At 42.9% G+C, this 23,520-nt stretch overlaps 1 protein-coding gene across 6 annotated transcripts in view; it reads left to right on the plus strand.

The window, feature by feature from the left end:
* The window catches only part of LOC139411209 (tight junction protein ZO-2-like), a 155,439-nt gene extending 141,105 nt beyond the window's left edge, over positions 1-14,334 (plus strand). For 2 of the 6 annotated variants that reach the window (XM_071157185.1, XM_071157193.1), the window contains 11 exons: positions 316-535; positions 1,405-1,589; positions 2,486-2,581; positions 2,672-2,751; positions 5,999-6,209; positions 6,811-6,911; positions 10,870-11,097; positions 11,844-11,954; positions 12,799-13,173; positions 13,327-13,412; positions 13,627-14,334. In XM_071157185.1, coding sequence (XP_071013286.1) covers positions 316-535; positions 1,405-1,589; positions 2,486-2,581; positions 2,672-2,751; positions 5,999-6,209; positions 6,811-6,911; positions 10,870-11,097; positions 11,844-11,954; positions 12,799-13,173; positions 13,327-13,412; positions 13,627-13,795 — 1,862 coding nt within the window. In that variant the 3' untranslated portion in view covers positions 13,796-14,334. Of the gene's footprint in view, positions 1-315; positions 536-1,404; positions 1,590-2,485; positions 2,582-2,671; positions 2,752-5,998; positions 6,210-6,810; positions 6,912-10,847; positions 11,098-11,843; positions 11,955-12,798; positions 13,178-13,326; positions 13,413-13,626 lie in introns of those variants that run through there. The other 4 variants (XM_071157186.1, XM_071157187.1, XM_071157188.1 and 1 more) reach the window with 4 other exon arrangements.
* The last annotated feature ends 9,186 nt before the right edge of the window (positions 14,335-23,520 follow it).

The raw sequence follows: 23,520 nt of genomic DNA on the forward strand, positions 1-23,520 counted from the left end.
CTGAATGGGCGCACATGGAAAGGAAAGGGGGACATGGAACATTGGTCGTAAGGAACCACTTGTAGCAACCAAACGTTCCCGTTGGCGTTCATTAACCCTTGTCACTGAGAGCTACAGGGTTTTCAGGAAAGTTAGTGCTCGGCTTGACCAAAACTCTGCATGCCATTTAGCTCTTCAGAACTAGGGGTTGGTGACTACTGATGTACAGTGCGTGCTATTGTACATTTGGATTTGTAGTATGAGCAAGGAGTGAAGCCTGATCTCTCACTTCCTCTCGCTCTCTCTCGCTTTCTCTCCTCCCCTCCCTCTCTCCAGTCTACAATGACATCCTGGTATCTGGTCGTGGGGACTCGTTCTTTATCAGGACTCATTTTGAGTATGAGCGGGAGGCTCCCCAGAGCCTGGCCTTCTCCAGAGGGGAGATCTTCAAAGTGGTGGACACTCTCTACGATGGCAAGCTGGGCAACTGGCTGGCCATCCGCACTGGCAAGGACAAACAGCTGCTGGAGAAAGGCATCATCCCCAATAAGAGCAGGTAATCATCCCTAAGGCATCATCCCTAACTTGAGCAGGTGAGAGAGAGACAGCGAGGAGCTAGCTACTGTAGCACAGTTAGCTAGGGTCCAAGACATCATCCCTAACTAGAGCAGATGAGATGGAATGGGAGGGAGTAACCTTAACCATAACAGTTAGCTCAGGTCCAAGACATCGTCCTTAGAGCAAGTCAGGATTGGGCCCTAGTATAGTAACTTTTAGAGGACCGATACGATTCCCTGGCCATCAGTTGACTGTCGGGAGTGTTCAACCACATCAGTCAAATCAGAGCCATCTCTCTCCCACACTCCTAGATCACACACTAGGGTTCCCCAACTGGCGGGGCGCAGCTCAATCTAGGTGATGATCCCTTCACTAGAGTCTCCCCCTGATCCCTGCACACACACACACACACACACACACACACACACACACACACACACACACACACACACACACACACACACACACACACACCACTCATCTGAACTGCTACTACACCAACATCTCCTCCTCTGTTTTAATGTCCTCCTCTCCTCCCCATTTTCCTCCTTCCATGTGCTCTCCCTTCTCTTAGAATAGATCCTCAGACCTTGGCTGTGGGAAGTTATTTGAACTGAAACAACTTGAAAGTGTTTATTTTCTGTCTTTTATCGTAAACACACGTGTCTTGGTTCATCTTTCTCCCTCTCCCACACCCACTTACCTTTTTTTCACCCCAACACACTGCCCTCACTCTATGCTGACTTCACAATCGCTTTTTCAAAACATATCACCCCATATCACCCCTCTTCCCTCCTTTCTAACCTCTCCTCATAATCCCCATCTCTTATTGCTCCTTTTCTCCCTCCCTCCCCCTCTCTCTCCCAGGGCTGATCAGATGGCGAGCGTACAGAACTCCCATAAGGCTGCTGGCACGGACCGCGCCGACTTCTGGCGTCTGAGAGGTCAAAGGGCAGCCAAGAGGAAGGAGCTGAGGAAGAGCAGAGAGGATGTCAGCGCTACGCCCATCGCCACACGCTTCCCTGCGTACGAGAGAGTCGTGCTCAGAGAGGGTGGGTCTGATCAACACAGTTGACCACACAGGAAATTACACACATGGAGAGGGAGGCTGTATCACATCCGGCCGTGATTGGGAGTCCCATAGTGCGCCGCACAATTGGACCAGCATCGTCCGGGTTTGGCCGGGGTAGGCCGTCATTGTAAATAAGAATTTGTTCTCAACTGACTTGCCCAGTTAAATAAAGGTTAAATAAAAATAATATATAATAATTTAAAAAGGGAGGAAAGGGAGGGGCGGGAAGTGTTTCAGAGGAATACAGATTTGAGTGGAGATTTGAGGTGATACAGATGCCGGCCATAATTGGGAAACACACAGGAAACTGGAGGGGGAGTGGGAAGAGAGAGCGGGAGATAGAGTTGAGGAGAAATACATAATTGACGAACGGAGGAGGGGGGTGACAGCGTTTTAGGAAGGAATGAGGGGTGAAAGAGGGGCAGGCCAGCATTAGGTAACACAGAAAACAAAACACACACACAGGAGTGACACAGAAAAGGGAGAAATCGAGAGTTAAAGAGAGGGGAGAGGGAGAAGAGTGTGTGTGGGTCATCATGCTAAACACAGGAAATACACACCACAGGGAGAGGGGGAGAGATGGCAAAAGGGATGAGGGGGAGAGGAGAATGTTCCTTAGAGAACATCAACGTTAGCTATCCTGCTACAGAGATTTTTGATGTCGGGATGCACGCGCCTCACTCAAACGTGACATTTGATGGTAAAACAGAAAATGTCTCTATTGATTTAACTATTAGCCACTGTCAGCCCCCGCCACACACACACATTTATACATGGCCCCCAATATTGTGCATGATAAACCCAGTAATGATCGTCATGTTGTACTACTGCAAAGGAGTGACTGTCTAAAGAATAATCTCCTCTCTTGTCCTGTAGCTGGTTTCAGACGTCCTGTGGTTCTGTTTGGTCCTATAGCTGATGCAGCCAATGACAAGCTAGCCAACGAGCTGCCTGACCTGTTTGTCATTGCCAGTGAGTCTCTCATTTTGTCTGTCTCTGTCTCTGTCTGTCTTGAGTCACACTAGTCATTTGTTGAATAACACGTTCTCTGTCCATTGTCAGAAACGGAGCCTAAAGATGCCGGGTCGGAGAAGTCCTCAGGAGTGGTGAGACTTAACACCATCCGCCAGATCATCGAGCAGGTAAGAGCTTCTCTCTCCCTTTCTCTATCTATCAATCTATCTATATATCTATCTATCAATCACTCGATCAATCAATCTATATATCGATCTATCTATCTATCAATATATCGATCTATCTATCTATCAATATATCTATCTATCAATATATCGATCTATCTATCAATCAATCTATCTATAAATCAATCTATCAATATATCAATCTATCAATCAATCTATTAATCTATAGATCTATCTATCTGGAATGCTAAATCTATTAATCAATCGATCTATCTATCGATCTATCTATCTGGAACACTAATTTATGGTGTATCTTTCAATCTGGAACACAAATTTATGGTGTATCTATCAATCTGGAACACTAATTTATGGTAAACAACCGCAAATAACATGTTCCCCCTTAAATAATGCTGACACATTTCAATCACACAGAACTTGATTACATCGCAGGACATGTTGAATAGAAAGCGAAATGCGGTTTTAATCATGACACAGAAAGAAGCTGTTTCTGATGACTAAAGGCAAATTTTGCAGATTGAGATACCAAGACTGGCAGCGCAATCTATCCCTAGTAATGTTGGTACTGTAGCCTCCTTTCATCTACCTACTTTTGTGCCTGTCTGTAGGCAGGTGGCAGAAATATTCAATTTGGGCTGTCATTTTTAACGGTCTTTCAATCCCGTGTCGTATCAAAGCAGGGCCGGCTCAAAGGGGATCCAGAGGATTGGCCACAATAATTGACATATTGCCCACCGAACCAAATCCCGATTTTAGCAACCGATGTATAAGCGATGCATTTCTCCGCAACGCTTTATGATAGAAATGAACAGTAATATACACAAGAAAAGACACAACTTTGATGCACATCTTTGATTTGTCACTATGACATTCCGAGCCTGAGCTACGATGTGCAGAAGTCAGTCTTAAATCTTTTTCTACTTTGTTCTCAACCGGATTTACAAGTAATCTCATGCAATCAATGCTATTCAATTGAGCCATTCACTTGAAAACTGCACAAGAGCATAAAGCAATATTTTTTGTAACTTATTGTCCAGGTGTACTGAATAAGGTGCCATATAATAATGGATAGTTCATGTTACATATACAGTGCCTTGCGAAAGTATTCGGCCCCCTTGAACTTTGCGACCTTTTGCCACATTTCAGGCTTCAAACATAAAGATATAAAACTGTATTTGTTTGTGAAGAATCAACAACAAGTGGGACACAATCATGAAGTGGAACGACATTTATTGGATATTTCAAACTTTTTTAACAAATCAAAAACTGAAAAATTGGGCGTGCAAAATTATTCAGCCCCCTTAAGTTAATACTTTGTAGCGCCACCTTTTGCTGCGATTACAGCTGTAAGTCGCTTGGGGTATGTCTCTATCAATTTTGCACATCGAGAGACTGACATTTTTTCCCATTCCTCCTTGCAAAACAGCTCGAGCTCAGTGAGGTTGGATGGAGAGCATTTGTGAACAGCAGTTTTCAGTTCTTTCCACAGATTCTCGATTGGATTCAGGTCTGGACTTTGACTTGGCCATTCTTACACCTCGATATGTTTATTTTTGAACCATTCCATTGTAGATTTAGCTTTATGTTTTGGATCATTGTCTTGTTGGAAGACAAATCTCCGTCCCAGTCTCAGGTCTTTTGCAGACTCCATCAGGTTTTCTTCCAGAATGGTCCTGTATTTGGCTCCATCCATCTTCCCATCAATTTTAACCATCTTCCCTGTCCCTGCTGAAGAAAAGCAGGCCCAAACCATGATGCTGCCACCACCATGTTTGACAGTGGGGATGGTGTGTTCAGCTGTGTTGCTTTTACGCCAAACATAACGTTTTGCATTGTTGCCAAAAAGTTCAATTTTGGTTTCATCTGACCAGAGCACCTTCTTCCACATGTTTGGTGTGTCTCCCAGGTGGCTTGTGGCAAACTTTAAACGACACTTTTTATGGATATCTTTAAGAAATGGTTTTCTTCTTGCCACTCTTCCATAAAGGCCAGATTTGTGCAATATACGACTGATTGTTGTCCTATGGACAGAGTCTCCCACCTCAGCTGTAGATCTCTGCAGTTCATCCAGAGTGATCATGGGCCTCTTGGCTGCATCTCTGATCAGTCTTCTCCTTGTATGAGCTGAAAGTTTAGAGGGACGGCCAGGTCTTGGTAGATTTGCAGTGGTCTGATACTCCTTCCATTTCAATATTATCGCTTGCACAGTGCTCCTTGGGATGTTTAAAGCTTGGGAAATCTTTTTGTATCCAAATCCGGCTTTAAACTTCTTCACAACAGTATCTCGGACCTGCCTGGTGTGTTCCTTGTTCTTCATGATGCTCTCTGCGCTTTTAACGGACCTCTGAGACTATCACAGTGCAGGTGCATTTATACGGAGACTTGATTACACACAGGTGGATTGTATTTATCATCATCATCATCATCATTTAGGTCAACATTGGATCATTCAGAGATCCTCACTGAACTTCTGGAGAGAGTTTGCTGCACTGAAAGTAAAGGGCCTGAATAATTTTGCACGCCCAATTTTTCAGTTTTTGATTTGTTAAAAAGTTTGAAATATCCAATAAATGTCGTTCCACTTCATGATTGTGTCCCACTTGTTGTTGATTCTTCACAAAAAAATACAGTTTTATATCTTTATGTTTGAAGCCTGAAATGTGGCAAAAGGTCGCAAAGTTCAAGGGGGCCGAATACTTTCGCAAGGCACTGTATATTGGAAATATTGTCAAATCTAGGCTAGACTTAATTTTTCCATCATTATTATCATTAAATAGTCTACCATCCAAAATATGTCATGTATAACAATGTAGAATTGCAGGAAATTTGCTTTAAACTAGGGTTCCCCAAATGAAACTAGATCAATGTGGTGCATTTCACACCTATCAATAAACTAGGATGAAAATGCAGGCCCAAATGCAGTTCATATAAACTCTAGGCTATTTAATCTATCAAAAAGCATTTGTGATTGTAAATGGTTTATTTGTAGTACGAGTAAGATGGCAATTACCAGTTAATAAATTGATACAGAAATTGTAGGTGTGCCACAAATGTTAAAATCCCATCAAGGTGTGCCACGGTTCAAAAAAGGTTGTGAACCACTGATCTAGATCTCTCTCTCTCTCTCTCTCTCTCTCTCTCTCTCTCTCTCTCTCTCTCTCTCTCTCTCTCTCTCTCCCTCTCTCCCTCTCTCCCTCCCTCTCTCCCTCTCTCCCTCCCTCCCTCCCTGTAGGACAAGCATGCCCTGCTGGATGTGACTCCCAAGGCGGTGGACACTCTGAACTACACCCAGTGGTACCCCATCGTCATCTTCTTCAACCCAGACAGTAAACCAGGGGTTAAGGCCATGAGGCAGAGGATGATACCTGGTTCCAACCGCAGCACTAGGAAACTATATGAACAGGCTGTCAAACTGAGGAAGACCTGTTCTCACCTATTCACTGGTTAGTCACACACATGGATCCGCTTCACACCCACAGTTACACAGAGATACGCAAACAGATACACATGCGTACACACACCATTTACTTTTATCTACCACCCTCAGGAGTGTCCATGTAGTTGGCCAGTGAGTTGACCTCTGTCTCTCTGTGTGTGAATATGACTATCTGACACACACACACAATCCTGTAGTTGGCTAGTGATTCATGTTAAACCCATTTCTGTAGATGACTATCGAGTCTCTAACGTCAATAAACAAATAGTTAAGCAGCCAAATATAGAACACAAGATCTTCCTGCATGAGGGATAATCTGTTGTATCTATTTTTTGTGCTGATACACCCCCCTCCCTCTCTCCCCCTCTCTACTCGTTCTCTTCTCATCCATCGTGCTATTATCTCTCACCCTTTTCTTTCCTTTCTCTTCCATTCTTTCGCTTCTCTCCCACTCTTTCTCTCCCTCTGTCCGCTCTCCCTCTCTTTTCCAATCCTCTCTCTCCACCTCTTTTTATTTCTCTCTCAACTTCCTCTATCTCCCTTGTATCTCTCTCTCTCTCTCTCTTTACCCCCCTCTCCTCCTCGCTCCGGCGCTCTCCTCCCTACAGCTACTATTGATGTGAACTCGGCCAACGATGCGTGGTATGGCAGTGTGAAGGACTCTATCAGGGAGCAGCAGACTCAGGCTGTATGGGTGTCTGAGGGGAAGGTAAACACGCATTTAGAATAGGTTGAAATATGCAACAAAACATTTTTGATGAAGCCAAATAGAATATTCATTAATGGCCTACTTTGTTTTATGTTCAGCCTGCCTGCATACCAAGTTTAAGCTCACAGATTAAACACAGGGCAAAAGAAAACGCGCCAAAATCTACTGGTTAATGCTGTTAACTCTAGGCGATGTCTCAACTCCCATTATAAAGGGGGTATCAAATCAAATGTATTTATGAAGCCCTTTTTTACGTGAGAAGATTTCACAAAGTGCTTTACAGAAACCCAGCCTACAACCCCAAACAGAAAGCAACGCAGATGTAACATCCCGTTGAAACGGGACGTAAACGGTGATATGAGAGAGAAAGACGCACCTGTTTCAGTAGCACTAGTCACGGCTGAAATTGTCTTGCAGTCATTAATGTAGCTAATTACTTCACAAATTCAAGTAGGCCTTGACAAGGGCTGCATATCAACTGCAATAATTTATGGAATCTGCCCTTTTTTTTCAACTCTTACTGACGATAAGGTGCGGAGTGCTTTATATATCCATGGCAAATAATTTGAAATATGCATGTCCCCTCTTACTAACGTTCCATCGTTGTTGCATTAGGTAGGCCTATTTGTTCAAATGTTTCCCTTTATGATGATGGTCGGGATCTGTTAGTGGTAGTTTTGTGATAACTACACTGTCATTTAAAATATTGTGAACAAAAACAACCACATTTTGTTTTCAGTAAGGGGTTTTGTTCTTAGCGTTTTACCATTTGAATTTTAAAACGTTCACAACCCTATAATATACTCTACCCTACACATGCTACCCACTGGCACACACTGGTTGAAACAACAGTGTTTCCAGTTCCTTTCAATTAAATGATGTTGAACCAATGTGGAATAAACGTTGAATTGACGTCTGCCCAGTGGGTATATTCTGCTACACTCCTATCCTCTAATATACTTATTGTACTATTTCACCCTGTATTATGTACATGTTTCAATCATGTTCTGTAAAATTGTCTTACTGTCTACTTCAAATCTACAGTTGAAGTCTGAAGTTTACATACACTTAGGTTGGAGTCATTAAAACTCGTTTTTTCAACCACTCCACAAATTTCTTGCTAACAAACTATAGTTTTGGCAAGTCGGTTAGGACATCTGCTTTGTGCATGTGTCATTTTTCCAACAATTGTTTACAGAAAGATGCAACAAAATACTCTTACTCTTATTATTCACTGTATCACAATTCTAGTGGGTCAGAGGTTTACATAGACTAAGTTGACTGTGCCTTTAAACAGCTTGGAACATTCCAGAAAATGATGTGATGGCTTTAGAAGCTTCTGATAGGCTAATTGACATCATTTGAGTCAGTTGGAGGTGTACCTGTGGCCTACCTTCAAACTCGGTGCCTATTTGCTTGACATCATGGGAAAATCAAAAGAAATCAGCCAAGACCTCAGAAAAGAATGTGTAGACCTCCACAAGTCTGGTTCATCCTTGGGCGCAATTTCCAAACGCCTGAAGGTACCACATTCTGTACAAACAATAGTACGCAAGTATAAACACCATGGGACCATGCAGCCATCATACCGCTCAGGAAGGAGACACGTTCTGTCTCCTAGAGATGAATGTACTTTGGTGCGAAAAGTGCAAATCAATCCCAGAACAACAGCAAAGGACCTTGTGAAGATGCAGGTACAAAAGTATTTATAGCCACAGTAAAACAAGTCCTATATCAACATAACCTGAAAGGCCACTCAGCATGGAAGAAGCCACTGCTCGAAAACCTCCATAAAAGCCAGACTTCGGTTTGCAACTGCACATGGGGACAAATATCGTACTTTTTGGAGAAATGTCCTCTGGTCTGATGAAACAAAAATAGAACTGCTTGGCCATAATGACCATCATTATGTTTGGAGGAAAAAGGGGGAGGCTTGCAAGCCAAAGAACACCATCCCAACCGTGAAGACCGGGGGTTGCAGCATCATGTGGTGGGGATGCTTTGCTGCAGGAGGGACTGGTGCACTTCACAAAATTGATGGCAACATGAGGAAGGAAAATTATGTAGATATATTGAAGCAACATCTCAAGACATCTTCGAAATTAAAAATAAAAGAGAGCCGTACACTCTAGGAGATCAGAAGCTAAAATGTTATTACCAGCTTGGTCCCAAGCTGTCTTCATCAGGGTATGATCACAAACACTGCGGGATGACTCGTTTATGTAGTGTCAAAAGACACAGGTGTCTGTAATCATGGCCAAGAGTGGCCTAATATCATTGGTTAATTATCGAATATTAAAATGGAATACAAAGAACAGCATACAAACAACAAATGGATAGCATACGATCACAAATTAATTTTTGACTACACAAGCTTACAAACAATTACAATGGCAAAGTCACAATAATCACAAGAATGGCTTCAGATCAAAGTCTACGTTGAGACCGAAGGGAGCAAGGGTCTTTAAGTTAAAGATGCAGGCAGCCTCTCGTTTTAACAATAAATGATCAAGGTCACCCACTCTCCTGACATGTTCGATGCCAATATAACGCAGAGACGAAATTGAGTGGCCTGCCTCCAAGAAGTGGGCCTCAACTGGCTAAGTTAAGTTTTTCCACCTAATGGTGCTACGATGCTCTGAGATACGTACTTTTAATTCGCGCTTGGTTTTATCCACATAATTTTTACCACAAGGACAAGTTATAAGATAAATAACTGCCTTAGTGGAGCACATAATAACCCCTTTGATTGGGATCGATTTCCCTGTTTGTGGGTGTTTGAAGTATCTACATTTATAAGTGCCATTGCATTGAGCACAGCCATTACATTTGTAATTTCCATCCAGTAGGGGCGCAAATAGACGTTGTTCAGGAATATCTTGGGGTGGTAAATCAGAGAGTACCAATTGGTCTCTGAGATTTCTGCCCCGCGAGAATACGACCAAGGGAAGGCCCGAAAACAAATGACCGAGACTTTAATCGGATTTTAGAATGTGCCAATGTTTGTGAACGATTCCCTTAATTTGTTCAGACCGCTTTGAATAGCGAGCGGGTAGTTAGAACACAAGAATACGTCTTTTTGCGAGACTGACCTTGAAAAAAAATTGATCTTCCAAATGGACAATGACCCCAAGCATACTTCCAAAGTTGTGGAAAAATGGCTTCAGGAAAACAAAGTCAAGGTATTGGAGTGGCCATCACAAAGCGCTGACCTCAATCCCATAGAAAATGTGTGGGCAGAACTGAAAAGGCGTGTGTGAGCAAGGAGGCCAACAAACCTGACTCAGTTACACCAGCTCTGTCAGGAGGAATGGGCCAAAATTCACTCAACTTATTGTGGGAAGCTTGTGGAAGGCTACCCGAAACATTTGACCCAAGTTAGACAATTTAAAGGCAATGCTACCAAATACTAATTGAGTGTATGTAAACTTCTGACCCACTGGGAATGTGATGAAAGAAATAAAAGCCTAAATGAATCACTCTCTACTATTATTCTGACATTTCACATTCTTAAAATAAAGTGGTGATCCTTTTTGACCTTAAAGAGGGAATTTTTACTAGGATTAAATGTCAGGAATTGTGAAAAACTGAGTTTAAATGTATTTGGCTAAAGTGTATGTGAACTTCCAACTTCAACTGTATAGCATATTCACTGTTCTTTCCTTTCAAGCTATTTCTGTATACTTCTGTGTCCTAGTCAATCTTAACTATTTCCCTTGGTACTACTATACTTAGTCTAGTTTCTTCATACTGTACTCAGCCTTTTCTATCACTTTTAAGATGGTGAGAAGTGTTTTGCTCTATTTCCTGAGTCCTGTGTTGTGAGCATGCTCACTGTGTGTGAATCCTTCTACCACTGGTGCTCTACAGCTCGGTTCTTCTTTCTTTTCTTTCTTTGTTTTTGTTTTTGTTTCTGCTTCCTCTCTGTACACCAAGATCCATCATGTGTCTCTTTTAGCTGGACTGGACGGAGATGGACCTTGATCTCCATGACGACCACATGTCATACCTGTCAGCCATGTCAGCCGACGACTACCTGAGCATGGACAGCCGATTGGCCAGCGACTACGATGACACGGCGGATGAGGGTGGGGCTTACACGGATAACGAGCTGGACAACGAGCCGGCTGACCAACTGCACGTGTCCGCTATCAGCCGCTCCTCTGAGCCTGTGCTGGCAGAGAAGGTTAGAGATACATAGCGATACACACACACACACACACATGCATAGTTAACAACACGCACATACAGCCCATAAGCAGCCCATGTAGCCCATGTATTGTGATGTCCTAACCTCAGAGCCTTGGTGCTATGCAGAGTTGTAAGAATCTATTCTGCCCTCTACAGTTCAAACACATCATTACACCTATGATATCCCCAGTCCAATCTAGGCCGACATGACCAACATCAATACCATCTGGTTAGCATTTGTTTGGGTTGTTTCAGGAATACCCAATGTGTCAGATGCACTTTAGTAAAACAGTTTTCTAAATAGAGGCCATTCAGCACTATGATAATAGCCCTCCCAAAGGCCTGTGGCCAGTTTCTCTCTAGTACAGTAGTTAAAAACAGACTGGAAACACACTAGGGAACTATATGATTTTTTATATTTGTACAAGGATCTTAAAATCTGTGTGTGTGTCCCAGGGTAGGAGTGTATAACAGTGTTACATAGGCTACTAACTGCATGTACAGTATTACTTCCTCTTCGCCCCTTAGTAACCAGATGCCTTGACAATTGCTTCTATGCACCTGGTTTATGCAGATGTCACCTCTTGGCCCTTTTGAATGCAAAAGAGACACAACCCCTCTATAATTAAAACATGACCCTTCAATAATCAGCATGGTTGACCCTTGACCCAGCCTGTGAACCTGCATGGTACTTCCTGTTGACCCTGTCCTATGTGTGTATATTTGTGTTTTTGGGGTCAGATCCTGCGCAGGTGTAGTCCAGAGATCCGTGGTCGTGTCAGGAGGGTGGGCAGCAGGGAGGTGCTCAGCAGCGCCAGCCCACCCCCCGCGTTTGTACCTGACCCCCCCAAGGTGAGAGACAGACACACACACACACATATACAAATTCCTCTTAGATTCACTTTTACCATCTTTCGAACATAAAGTCAACCGGTAGTGAGCATCAGATTTTTAGGCAACTGCATGGTTTTTGGCGTAGATAAGTACAAGATCTCCGGTGGCTTTCAAACATCCACTTGCATTTGAATGTTTGAAACCCCCCACCACCCCTTAGCTCTTTAACTAAATCAGAACTAGCAAACTCCCCTTCTCTCTGAAGAATGGTCTGATCTGGAGAAACCACACCCACCACGGCTTGGATTCCTCCAACGGCAGACCACTCTGGTACCTAATTAGCAATAAGTAACTCCCAAAATTCCTTGTGGTGATAGAAGGATCCTGCGTTCGTGAAACCTCATGGTCATTAATAGTATTGTGAACCTTTGTCTGTTGAACAGATATTCTAGAGTAATATAGGCTACCTGTGTTTTGAACTCTTACAGTGTTTGTAGAGAAATAGGTGTCCGTGGTTTTGGTCAGTGTTGTCTATCAAAATGTGGTATTCAACATTGTCTTCTGTTATGAATGTGTTTGGGAAAGTACAACTTGAAGCTTCTTTTATGTTGTAAATCAATAGTGAGGTAATGAGGGCGGAAGCCTAAAGTTAACGATGTATTGTTTCAAGCGTTTTTCTAGTCACAAATCTACTATTCACGTACAGAAATGTTTGGTGTGCGGATCTGTGACTAACCCTGTTTGGTCCCCATAGAAATAGAATGACTTCATTGACTGAATCGAATCAAAATGATTTGATTCATTCTAATTCTATGCTGGTCCACCCCCCACCCCACCCCCCGCCTCCCTCCCTCCCCCCAAGGTAAAGCTGCTGTTCAGGGATGAGGTAGTCCCTCCCATAGGGTCATACGAGCCCCCCCCCAGCCGAGGCTACGACTCCCACTCCTCCAGCCCTGCCAGCGACCCCCCTCCTCTCCCTCGCACCCTTAACTCATTTGGCAAGGCCAAGCCACTGGCACCTCCCCCCATCGCTGTCAAACCTTCCTATAATACCCAGGACACCACCCACAGCACGGCCCCAAACACAGCGGCCTTTAGGGGCCCGGAGGAGCCAGGGGAGAGCCCTGAGGACCCCAGCCTCAAGTCGTTCCTGGGGAAGATCAAGGCCTTTGAGAAGATGGACCACTTTGCACGCACTCAGAGGATGCTGGAGCTGCAGGAGGCCCAGAACGCCAGGGTGGGTGGGTGGATGTGTGTGCGTGCATGCGCCTCTGAATGTGTGTTTGTGTGTGTGTGTGCACCTCTGAATGTGTGTGTGAGAGAGAAAGAGTGCGTGCCTGCTAGTCTGTGTTGTCATCAAAGCATCATACTAATGTCTGTCTCTGGCCAGTTGGAGATAGCTCAGAAGCACCCAGACATCTATGCTGTCCCTGTGAAGACCCAGAAACTGGATCACAGCCGGCCTCAGCCTATAGGGTAGGAACTCAACATGGGAGGGTTTTTACCCATTCGTACCGTGAGTGTGTTGTGTTATGTCTGTCCGCTCTCCGTTGTACTCTATATTCATCTGCGTGTGGGGATTTTCACTGAATATATTGTGTGTCTTTGTGTATTGTACATTAATGTGTGTGTGTCTGTGTGTTCATGCGTGTATGTGTGTGTGTGTGTGTGCGCCTGTGTGTGTGTTTAGTTCCAGCTCGCGTCCTGAGCCCCAGACCCCTCCCTCCAAGCTGCCATACTCTGAGAGTTGTGGGTTCTACCCCAGCGAAGAGGAAGAGTACCGACGCCAGCTGGCAGACCACACCAAGAGAGGCTACTACCAGACCAACAACCAGAAATACCAGGACACAGAACTTTAGACTATGCTACCAACAGCCATAAAATACCAGGACACTGAATGAAGTGTAGCACTACTACGTGCCCACCTACCTACCCTACCACACTCACCTACCTACCTACCCTACCACACTAAACTGTAGTGCCCCTTCTCTCCTGGACCCCCGACTACCCTTAACACCCTAAAGTAACAAGACACAGGGCTGGTTGACAGAGACACCCACACACTGCTGAGCCTTGCTCTGATTGACTCAGTTCAGCGCACACAAACGCACACTCTCAATTCCACCGGGACTCTGCCCCCCTCCCCTGACCCTGCACCAATACGCTGCTGACTCGGAAGCTGGCCAGTTTTAAGTTTTTCTTAAAACCGCTTTTTTGCTTCAAAAAGTGGATAGTTACCTCACTGTCTTTGTTATTATTCTTGTTTAATTTCTATTTGCTTGTTTGGTTGAGTTAGTTTTTGTTACACCGATCTGTGTTATTGTTAACACCGATCTGTGTTATTGTTACACCGATCTGTGTTATTGTTACACCGATCTGTGTTATTGTTACACCGATCTGTGTTATTGTTATACCGATCTGTGTTATTGTTACACCGATCTGTGTTATTGTTACACCGATCTGTGTTATTGTTACACCGATCTGTGTTATTGTTACACCGATCTGTGTTACTGTTATACCGATCTGTGTTACTGTTACACCGATGTGTTACTGTTACACCGATCTGTGTTATTGTTACACCGATCTGTGTTACTGTTACACCGATCTGTGTTACTGTTACACCGATGTGTTACTGTTACACCGATCTGTGTTATTGTTATGATCCATTTAATCAGGATGTTAATTTCTTGCCTATGCAACTCCTTCAGTTTGCTGCCTGCAGAGCAACTGAAACCTATTACCACGAGTCCCTCTCTGCACTCCACAAGAACCTTAAACCTTACGAGTCCTCCAAGCTGTATCTTCTTCTCGTTACTCCTTTCCTTTTAGTACAAAACATTATAACCAGCTGTCTCCAAACTATTTTAAAAGGTCACATATATATTATTATATATACAATGTCTGGAGTTTATACTCCTCCATCTTTGCATTCTATATGATCGTGTGTGTGTGTGTGTGTGTGTGTGTGTGTGTGTGTGTGTGTGTGTGTGTGTGTGTGTGTGTGTGTGTGTGTGTGTGTGTGTGTGTGTGTGTGTGTGTGTGTGTGTGTGTGTGTATACATACTATATATATATATATATATATATATATATATATATATATATATATATATATATATATATATAGAGATCGAAAGAGGCAATATATTATATATAGAATACACTGGAATGTAAGATTTTTTTAAGTGCCTTTTACTTTATGAATAACATAATGAGGTTTGGGGACATCTGACCATGCATGGCACCCCTGTCCCCTGGACCACACCGCTCTGCTGCTCTCAAGCTTTTAGGGAAAACAGGGAACAAGAGACACCAAAACCTTAATACTGTCCCCACTGTACCGTCCCTCCATCCGTCCCTTTGTCCCTTCCTCCACAACGATAATATCCGTGACCAGTCCTGTCCCCCAGAGACATGTTCAACATGGGAACAGCATTTAATCAAAACCGCCTCCTGAGTGGCGCAGCGGTCTAAGGCACTGCATCGCAGTGCGAGAGGCGTCACTACAGACCCGGGTTCGATTCCAGGCTGTGTCGCAGCCTGCCGCGACTGGGACCATGAGACGGCGCACATTGGCCTAGTGTCGTCCGGGTTAAGGGAGGGTTTGGCTGGCCGGGATGTCCTTGTCCCATCTTGCTCCTAGCGACTCCTGGTGGCGGGCCGGGCGCATATGCATGCTGTCTTCGGGTCACCAGTTGTACGGTGTTTCCTCCGACACATTGGTGCGGTTGGCTTCCGGGTTAAGCGAGGAGTGTGTCAAGAAGCAGTGCGGCTCGGAGGTCGCATGGCTCTCGACCTTCTCAACCTCCGTACGGGAGTTGCAGCAATGGGACAAGACTGTAACTACTAATTGGACATCACGAAATTGGGGGGGAATGAATGTTTTCCGAGTTTCCTGGGTATGATAAAATGTATGAGAATAAATTCACTGTGCGGAAACAAAAAGAAACTGATCAGTAATATAACTCAAACATGATCTTTCAAAAGAGGAAGGTCATTTTTGTTTTATTAACCACGGAAACCTGGATAACGGTTTTGATTGAATAGCAACCCAGATCAGGTGGTTTCAGAGAGGAGGTTTGATGTAGGAGACGTGTGATTGGTTGATATGTATGTCAGTCATTTCTGTTGTGGAGTCTGTCATGTCGGCTGTCGTGGTCTCTGTTACACTGTTGATGTGTTTCTACATGTTATTACATGCTTGATTGTATCTCAGTTCACACTATACCTCCAGTGGGTTATAAGTGTTTATGATTGAACACACAGTATTAAAGAGAGAGAAACAGAGAGAGAGAGAAACAGATAGAGAGAGGAATGACTGGACAATGTCTGCTTTGGGTCTTTCATGTTTCATTATCTTACAACACCAAATAAAATAAAGTCTTTCATTGACCGAGTGGAGAAAACACCCTGTGCTGGCTTTATTTTCTGTTCACATTGTCCTTTTCAACATGGTTCATGCAGCTATGGTGGATGTGTAACCCGGCCAGTACAGCTTGGGTCTGATTGGCTCAGTCGTGTTAAGGTTATTTTATGTGTGTGATACTGTGGCTACCTAAACGATCACTTTGTATTTGACTGACTGGGGGATTGGTGTTTATTTTGTTGTTCACTTAGTTACTCATCATGCCTCGAGCGTTGGCAAGCTGCAAATCATCTACCACATTAACATAAACGTTAATAAGAAACAGTCCTACTGTGGACACGTTATGGATACCAGGTCCCCTGAAACTGCTGTTACATAACATCACCACCAGGGGGGGGGGTTGATCTGGCTCTTCAGGAGAGGCCTAGGAAAGTAACCATCCACCATCCTTCCACTTCAAATACAGGCCAGAGGTTGGCTTGCGAAAGTATTCGGCCCCTTTGAACTTTGCGAACTTTTGCCACATTTCAGGCTTCAAACATAAAGATATAAAACTGTATTTTTTTGTGAAGAATCAACAACAAGTGGGACACTTGTGTATATATATATATATATACACACAGTTGAAGTTTCCATACACCTTAGCCTAATACATTTAAACTCAGTTTTTCACAATTCCTGACATTTAATCCAAGTAAAAATTCCCTGTTTTAGGTCAGGATCACCACTTTATTTTAAGAATGTGAAATGTCAGAATAAAAGTAGAGAGAATTATTTATTTCAGCTATAATTTCTTTCATCACATTCCCAAACATAACGATGGTCATTATGGCCAAACAGTTCTATTTTTGTTTCATCAGACCAGAGGACATTTCTACAAAATGTACCATCTTTGTCCCCATGTGCAATTGCAAACCGTAGTCTGGCTTTTTTATGGTGGTTTTGGAGCAGTGGCTTATTCCTTGCTGAGCGGCCTTTCAGGTTATGTCGATATAGGACTCGTTTTACTGTGGCTATAGATACTTTTGTACCTGTTTCCTCCAGCATCTTCACAAGGTCCTTTGCTGTTGTTCTGGGATTGATTTGCACTTTTCGCACCAAGGTACGTTAATCTCTAGGAGACAGAACGCGTCTCCTTCCCGAGCGGTATGACGGCTGCCTGATCCCATGGTGTTTATACTTGCGTACTATTGGTTGTACAGATTAATGTGGTACCTTCAGGCATTTTGAAATTACTCCCAAGGATGAACCAGATTTATTTTGATTTTCCCATGATGTCAAGCAAATAGGCATTGAGTTTGAAGGTAGACCTTGAAATACATCCACAGGTACACCTCCAATTGACTCAAATGATGTCAATTAGCCTAACAGAAGCTTCTAAAGCCATGACATAATTTTCTGGAATTGTCCAAACTGTTTAAAGGCACAGTCAACTTAGTCTATGTAAACTCCTGACCTACTGGAATTGTGAAATAATCTGTCCGTAAACAATTGTTGGAAAAATGACTTATGTCATACACAAAGCAGGTGTCCTAACTGACTTGTCAAAACTATAGTTTGTGAACAAGAAATTTGTGGAGTGGTTGAAAAACGAGTTTTAATGACTCCAACCTAAGTGTATGTAAACCTCCAACTTCAACTGTAGACATATAGATATATACAGTGTCAAGAAAAAATATGTGAACCCTTTGAAGTTACTTGGATTACTGTATAAATTAGTCATAAATCTTAGTAACAACAATAGACAAAAAAATAGTGTGCTTAAACTAATAACACACAAATGTTTGTATTTTTATTGTCTATATTGAATACATCATTTAAACATTCACACTGTAGGTCAAATCTACACTGGAGTTGCTTACCAAGAAAACAGTGAATGTTCCTGAGTGGCCGAGTTACAGTTTTGACTTTAATCTACTTGAAAACCTATGGCAAGACCTGAAAATGGTTATTTCACAATGATCAACAACCAATTTGACAGAGCTTGAAGAATTTTGAAAAGAATAATGGGCAAATGTTGCACAATCCAGGTGTGTAAAAGCTCTTGTAATCGCTGCCAAAGGTGCTTCTACAAAGTATTGACTCGGGTGTAAATACTAATGTAAATGAGATATTTCTGTATTTGACATTCACAAAATGTTCAAACATTTAAAAAAATCTGTTTTCACTTTGTCGTTATGGGGTATTGTGTGTAGATGGGTGAGATTAACAAAATATTTAATACATTTTTTAATTCAGCTGTAACAACAAAATGTGGAATTAGTCAAGAGGTATGAATACTTTATAACTTACTAATAAATCATCTGATTGGCTAAGAATAAAAACTGGTATGGTAGAACAACCACATGAGCTGGTTGAAACATGAAATGGCAGAAAAATAAATAAAAAATTATTTGAATCCAAAGATTGAAGTGGGCTTAATGGGTATACTTACCCTACATCAGGGATGGGCAACATTGATGAGAGTGGGGGCCACAAAAAATGTATGTTGCCCATCCCTGCCCTACATCATGACCAAGCACAAGGTGGATGCAGGTGAGCTACGCTGAATCTCCAAGCTTGCACCATATTGCTTTGAGATCAAACACATTCCAGGAAAGCAATGTTGTGCCCAACGCGCTGAGCAGGGACCCGTTTGTGAAGCCACCGAGTCATCGACTCTTGTCCGAGCCGTATTTGGAGCTGCTTAGGAAAGTGTGTGATGTGGAAGATGGATGTGTGCAGGATGCATTCCACCAGACATGTCAGCCGCAAGTCCTAGGATAACTCCTCCCTGAGTGTGTCTGCGGATGTGTCCTTGTCTGAGGATGGCGTGTCAGTCTTACTCTCCTCTCATGAAGACTGGGAGTCTGTGTCTCAACAGAGAGCTGCTTTGTTAGTGGACCACATGAGCACCCAGCTAGCCCAATACACACTCCCCTCCTTGTCCGTAGAAGAGCTCAAGCCCCACCAACAACATGATGCCTCCATCTTCACAGTGATCCACTATGTTGAGAGGAAGTGCAGACCAGCCAAACGTAAGCATCACAATGACAACTAGCTCGCTCGGAAGAATCTGAAACAATGGGAAATGCTCACACTGGTTAATGATATATTGTACAGAGTTTCCAATGATCCACTTAACAAGAGCGAGCGATTCCATACGTCCTACCTGAGACTCTGAGGAAGGAGGCCTTGCCTGGTGGCCAGCCACACACCGTCAGAGGTTTTTATGGCACGTAATAGAGAAAGACGTCCGCAACTATGTCAAGACCTGTCAAAGGTGTGTCCTCAGCAAGACCCCAGAGCCCACAGCAAGAGCCCCACCGGAGAGCATCAAGACCACTGCCCCACTGGAACTTGTATGCATCGACTCAGAAATCTGCTGTCTGCTGAAGACAACCAGAACAAGTCTGTGGATGTCCTAGTGATTAGTGATCACTTCACCAAGATGGCACATGCATTCCCCTGCTGGGACCAGACAGCAACGGAAGTTTGAAGAAGCTTTGGGACAACTTCTTCTGTGTCTATGGATTTCCTACCCATCTCTACTCAGACCAGAGAGCCAATTTCCAAAGTGAATTCATCGCCGAACTCCTGGAGTTGGCCTGTGTCAAGAAGTCTTGTACCTCCGCCAATCATCCTACGGAGGGCAGTGGCATGGAGAGGTTAAACAGAACACTAGGCAACATGCTGATATCCTTGTCCCCAAAGGCAAAGCAGGAAGTGGCCCCATATGATCCAGAACATGACCTTTGTGTACAATTGTACTGCTCATGAGACCGCTGGCTTTGCACCCTTCTACTGGATGTTTCAGAGAGTACCTAGGCTGCCTGTTGACCAGATCTTCAAGAACTTCTTTCAGGACAAGACTGTCTGTGGCTAGGATGTCTATGTGAAGACCCTGGTGAGCAACCTCCAGTCTGTTATGCTCCAAGCTCAGAAGAACTCTGCAGTGGAACAGAGACACCAGTCTGACCAGCACACCAAGAAAGTCAAAGCCAGCCTCGCTCCATTGGTGACCAAGTTCTTGTGGATAACAAGAGATGCAGAGGAAAACGCAAGCTTGCCGACAAGTGGCCCTCCTGCCCAAGAACAACCTAGGAAGAGCCCCCATGCAGGCAGTCACCCCCCTTCTAAGTTTGGGAGGGTTATCAAGCCAGTGTGTAGACTGATAGTCTATGGTAGAACAAATTGTAGACACTAAAGGACAATGTTAGGAAAAAGTACCCTGTTATTGATAAGGGAATAAACTTAGATGTTGAGAAGTTTTAGTTCACAACAAAAGTATAGGTTTGGCCTTAGTCCTCATTTTTCAATAGAGAGTGCTTAGACCTGCACAATCTCTATTCTCTCAACCTTTTATTAGGTAGCTATTTAGCTGATATATTCCAGTGAGTGGTTTGGTAAAACGTAGGGCCTGTATATACGAAGTCATTACAAGTATTTTTCTTTTATTTTCATACTCTCCAGAGGTTTGCGTAATTCAACATGTTGTAATTGTATATTATAATTATACAATATATATATTGTATAATTACACAACATTTCAATAGTTCCATGCCTGATATTACTGCCTGATATTTCTGTACATTCCTTTTGTTGTTGCAAGTGCCCTTTTTAACGTTGCACACTCCCTTCTGCATTCCCCCTCAAACATCCCCTGCCCCCCTTAACTCTTCGCTGTCTACTACTGTACCCACGTGGAAGGTAGGGTACTGAAAAATTGTCCCATGAAAATCATAATCAGGCCTATATGTTAAAACACTTATATGGTCACTGACAGTGTATTATAATGTGGACTCCCACCAATATATTGAGATATTCATGTATTTCGGTAATTTATTCAAATTGTATCTGTTGATTTGTGAATATTGTACATGCTAGCTAGCTACTGTACTTTCTACTGTAGGCTACATGTCGTCATTGGGCTTGCATGTCTATCCATGTCCCCTTTTGTTGTTAAAAGGGGAGCACAGCATTTGTTTATGAAAGTTTTTCCTGTCATTAAATATGCCATGTGTTTTTGTTGAAGATATTTTGACCATATTTTACTGTTAGTAGTTTGCAAGGTCACATACTGTACATAACACCAGGTTGTCGTTGAGAAAGCTAGCTAGCCTAGGTCCATAGACTATACTGTACATAACACCAGGTTGTCATTGAGAAAGCTAGCTAGCCTAGGTCCATAGACTATTCTGTACATTTCTATTTCATACTGTATATTGCATTTACCTTATATTATACTGTTATGTGAAACTGGGTTACTGTTATATTGCCCTGTCTACTGTACCCATGCGTAAGAGAGGACTTTGGCATGTAAGGACAGCATTTGTTTATGGATATTTTTCCTGTCATTACAATGCCTTGCGAAAGTATTCGGCCCCCATGAACTTTGCGACCTTTTGCCACATTTCAGGCTTCAAACATAAAGATATAAAACTGTATTTTTTTGTGAAGAATCCACAACAAGTGGGACACAATCATGAAGTGGAACGACATTTATTGGATATTTCAAACTTTTTTAACAAATCAAAAACTGAAAAATTGGGCGTGCAAAATTATTCAGCCCCTTTAATACTAATACTAATATATGATATATATATAATACTTTGTAGCGCCACCTTTTGCTGCGATTACAGCTGTAAGTTCATCATAGGTACACTTCAACTATGACAGACAAAATGAGAAAAAAAATCCAGAAAATCACATTGTAGGATTTGTAATGAATTGATTTGCAAATTATGATGGAAAATAAGTATTTGGTCAATAACAAAAGTTTTTCTCAATACTTTGTTATATACCCTTTTTTGGCAATGACAGAGGTCAAAACGTTTTCTGTAAGTCTTCACAAGGTTTTCACACACTGTTGCTGGTATTTTGGCCCATTCCTCCATGCAGATCTCCGCTAGAGCAGTGATGTTTTGGGGCTGTTGCTGGGTAACACGGACTTTCAACTCCCTCCAAAGATTTTCTATGGGGTTGAGATCTGGAGACTGGCTAGGCCACTCCGGGACCTTGAAATGCTTCTTACGAAGCCACTCCTTCGTTGCCCGGGTGGTGTGTTTGGGATCATTGTCATGCTGAAAGACCCAGCCACGTTTCATCTTCAATGCCCTTGCTGATGGAAGGAGGTTTTCACTCAAAATCTCACGGTACATGGCCCCATTCATTCTTTCCTTTACACGGATCAGTCGTCCTGGTCCCTTTGCAGAAAAACAGCCCCAAAGCATGATGTTTCCACCCCCATGCTCCACAGTAGGTATGGTGTTCTTTGGATGCAACTCAGCATTCTTTGTCCTCCAAACACGACGAGTTGAGTTTTTACCAAAAAGTTATATTTTGGTTTCATCTGACCATATGACATTCTCCCAATCTTCTTCTGGATCATCCAAATGCTTTCTAAAAAAACTTCAGACGGGCCTAGACATGTACTGGCTTAAGCAGGATTTGAGTCCCTGGCGGCGTAGTGTGTTACTGATGGTAGGCTTTGTTACTTTGGTCCCAGATCTCTGCAGGTCATTCACTAGGTCCCCCAGTGTGGTTCTGGGATTTTTGCTCACCGTTCTTGTGATCATTTTGACCCCACGGGGTGAGATCTTGCGTGGAGCCCCAGATCAAGGGAGATTATCAGTGGTCTTGTTTGTCTTCCATTTCCTAATAATTGCTCCCACAGTTGATTTCTTCAAACCAAGCTGCTTACCTATTTCAGATTCAGTCCTCCCAGCCTGGTGTAGGTCTACAATTTTGTTTCTGGTGTCCTTTGACAGCTCTTTGGTCTTGGCCATAGTGGAGTTTGGAGTGTGACTGTTTGAGGTTGTGGACAGGTATCTTTTATACTGATAACAAGTTCAAACAGGTGCCATTAATACAGGTAAAGAAGAAGTTACAGGTCTGTGAGAGCCAGAAATCTTGCTTGTTTGTAGGTGACCAAATACTTATTTTCCACCATAATTTGCAAATAAATTAATTAAAAATCCTACAATGTGATTTTCTGGATTTTTCTTCTCATTTTGTCTGTCATAGTTGAAGTGTACCTATGATGAAAAATACAGGCCTCTCATCTTTTTAAGTGGGAGAACTTGCACAATTGGTGGCTGACTAAATACTTTTTTGCCCCACTGTACATTTGCATAACCTACTACAGTCAGCTGTCATCAAACACATCTAAACAAGACATTTCGGCTAGTGAATTACGTTTATCAATCTATTTTTGTGCAAATTAATGACGGCGGTCTGA

The sequence above is a fragment of the Oncorhynchus clarkii genome, chromosome 6 (genome assembly GCF_045791955.1).
Source record: "Oncorhynchus clarkii lewisi isolate Uvic-CL-2024 chromosome 6, UVic_Ocla_1.0, whole genome shotgun sequence".
Classification (NCBI taxonomy): domain Eukaryota; kingdom Metazoa; phylum Chordata; class Actinopteri; order Salmoniformes; family Salmonidae; genus Oncorhynchus; species Oncorhynchus clarkii.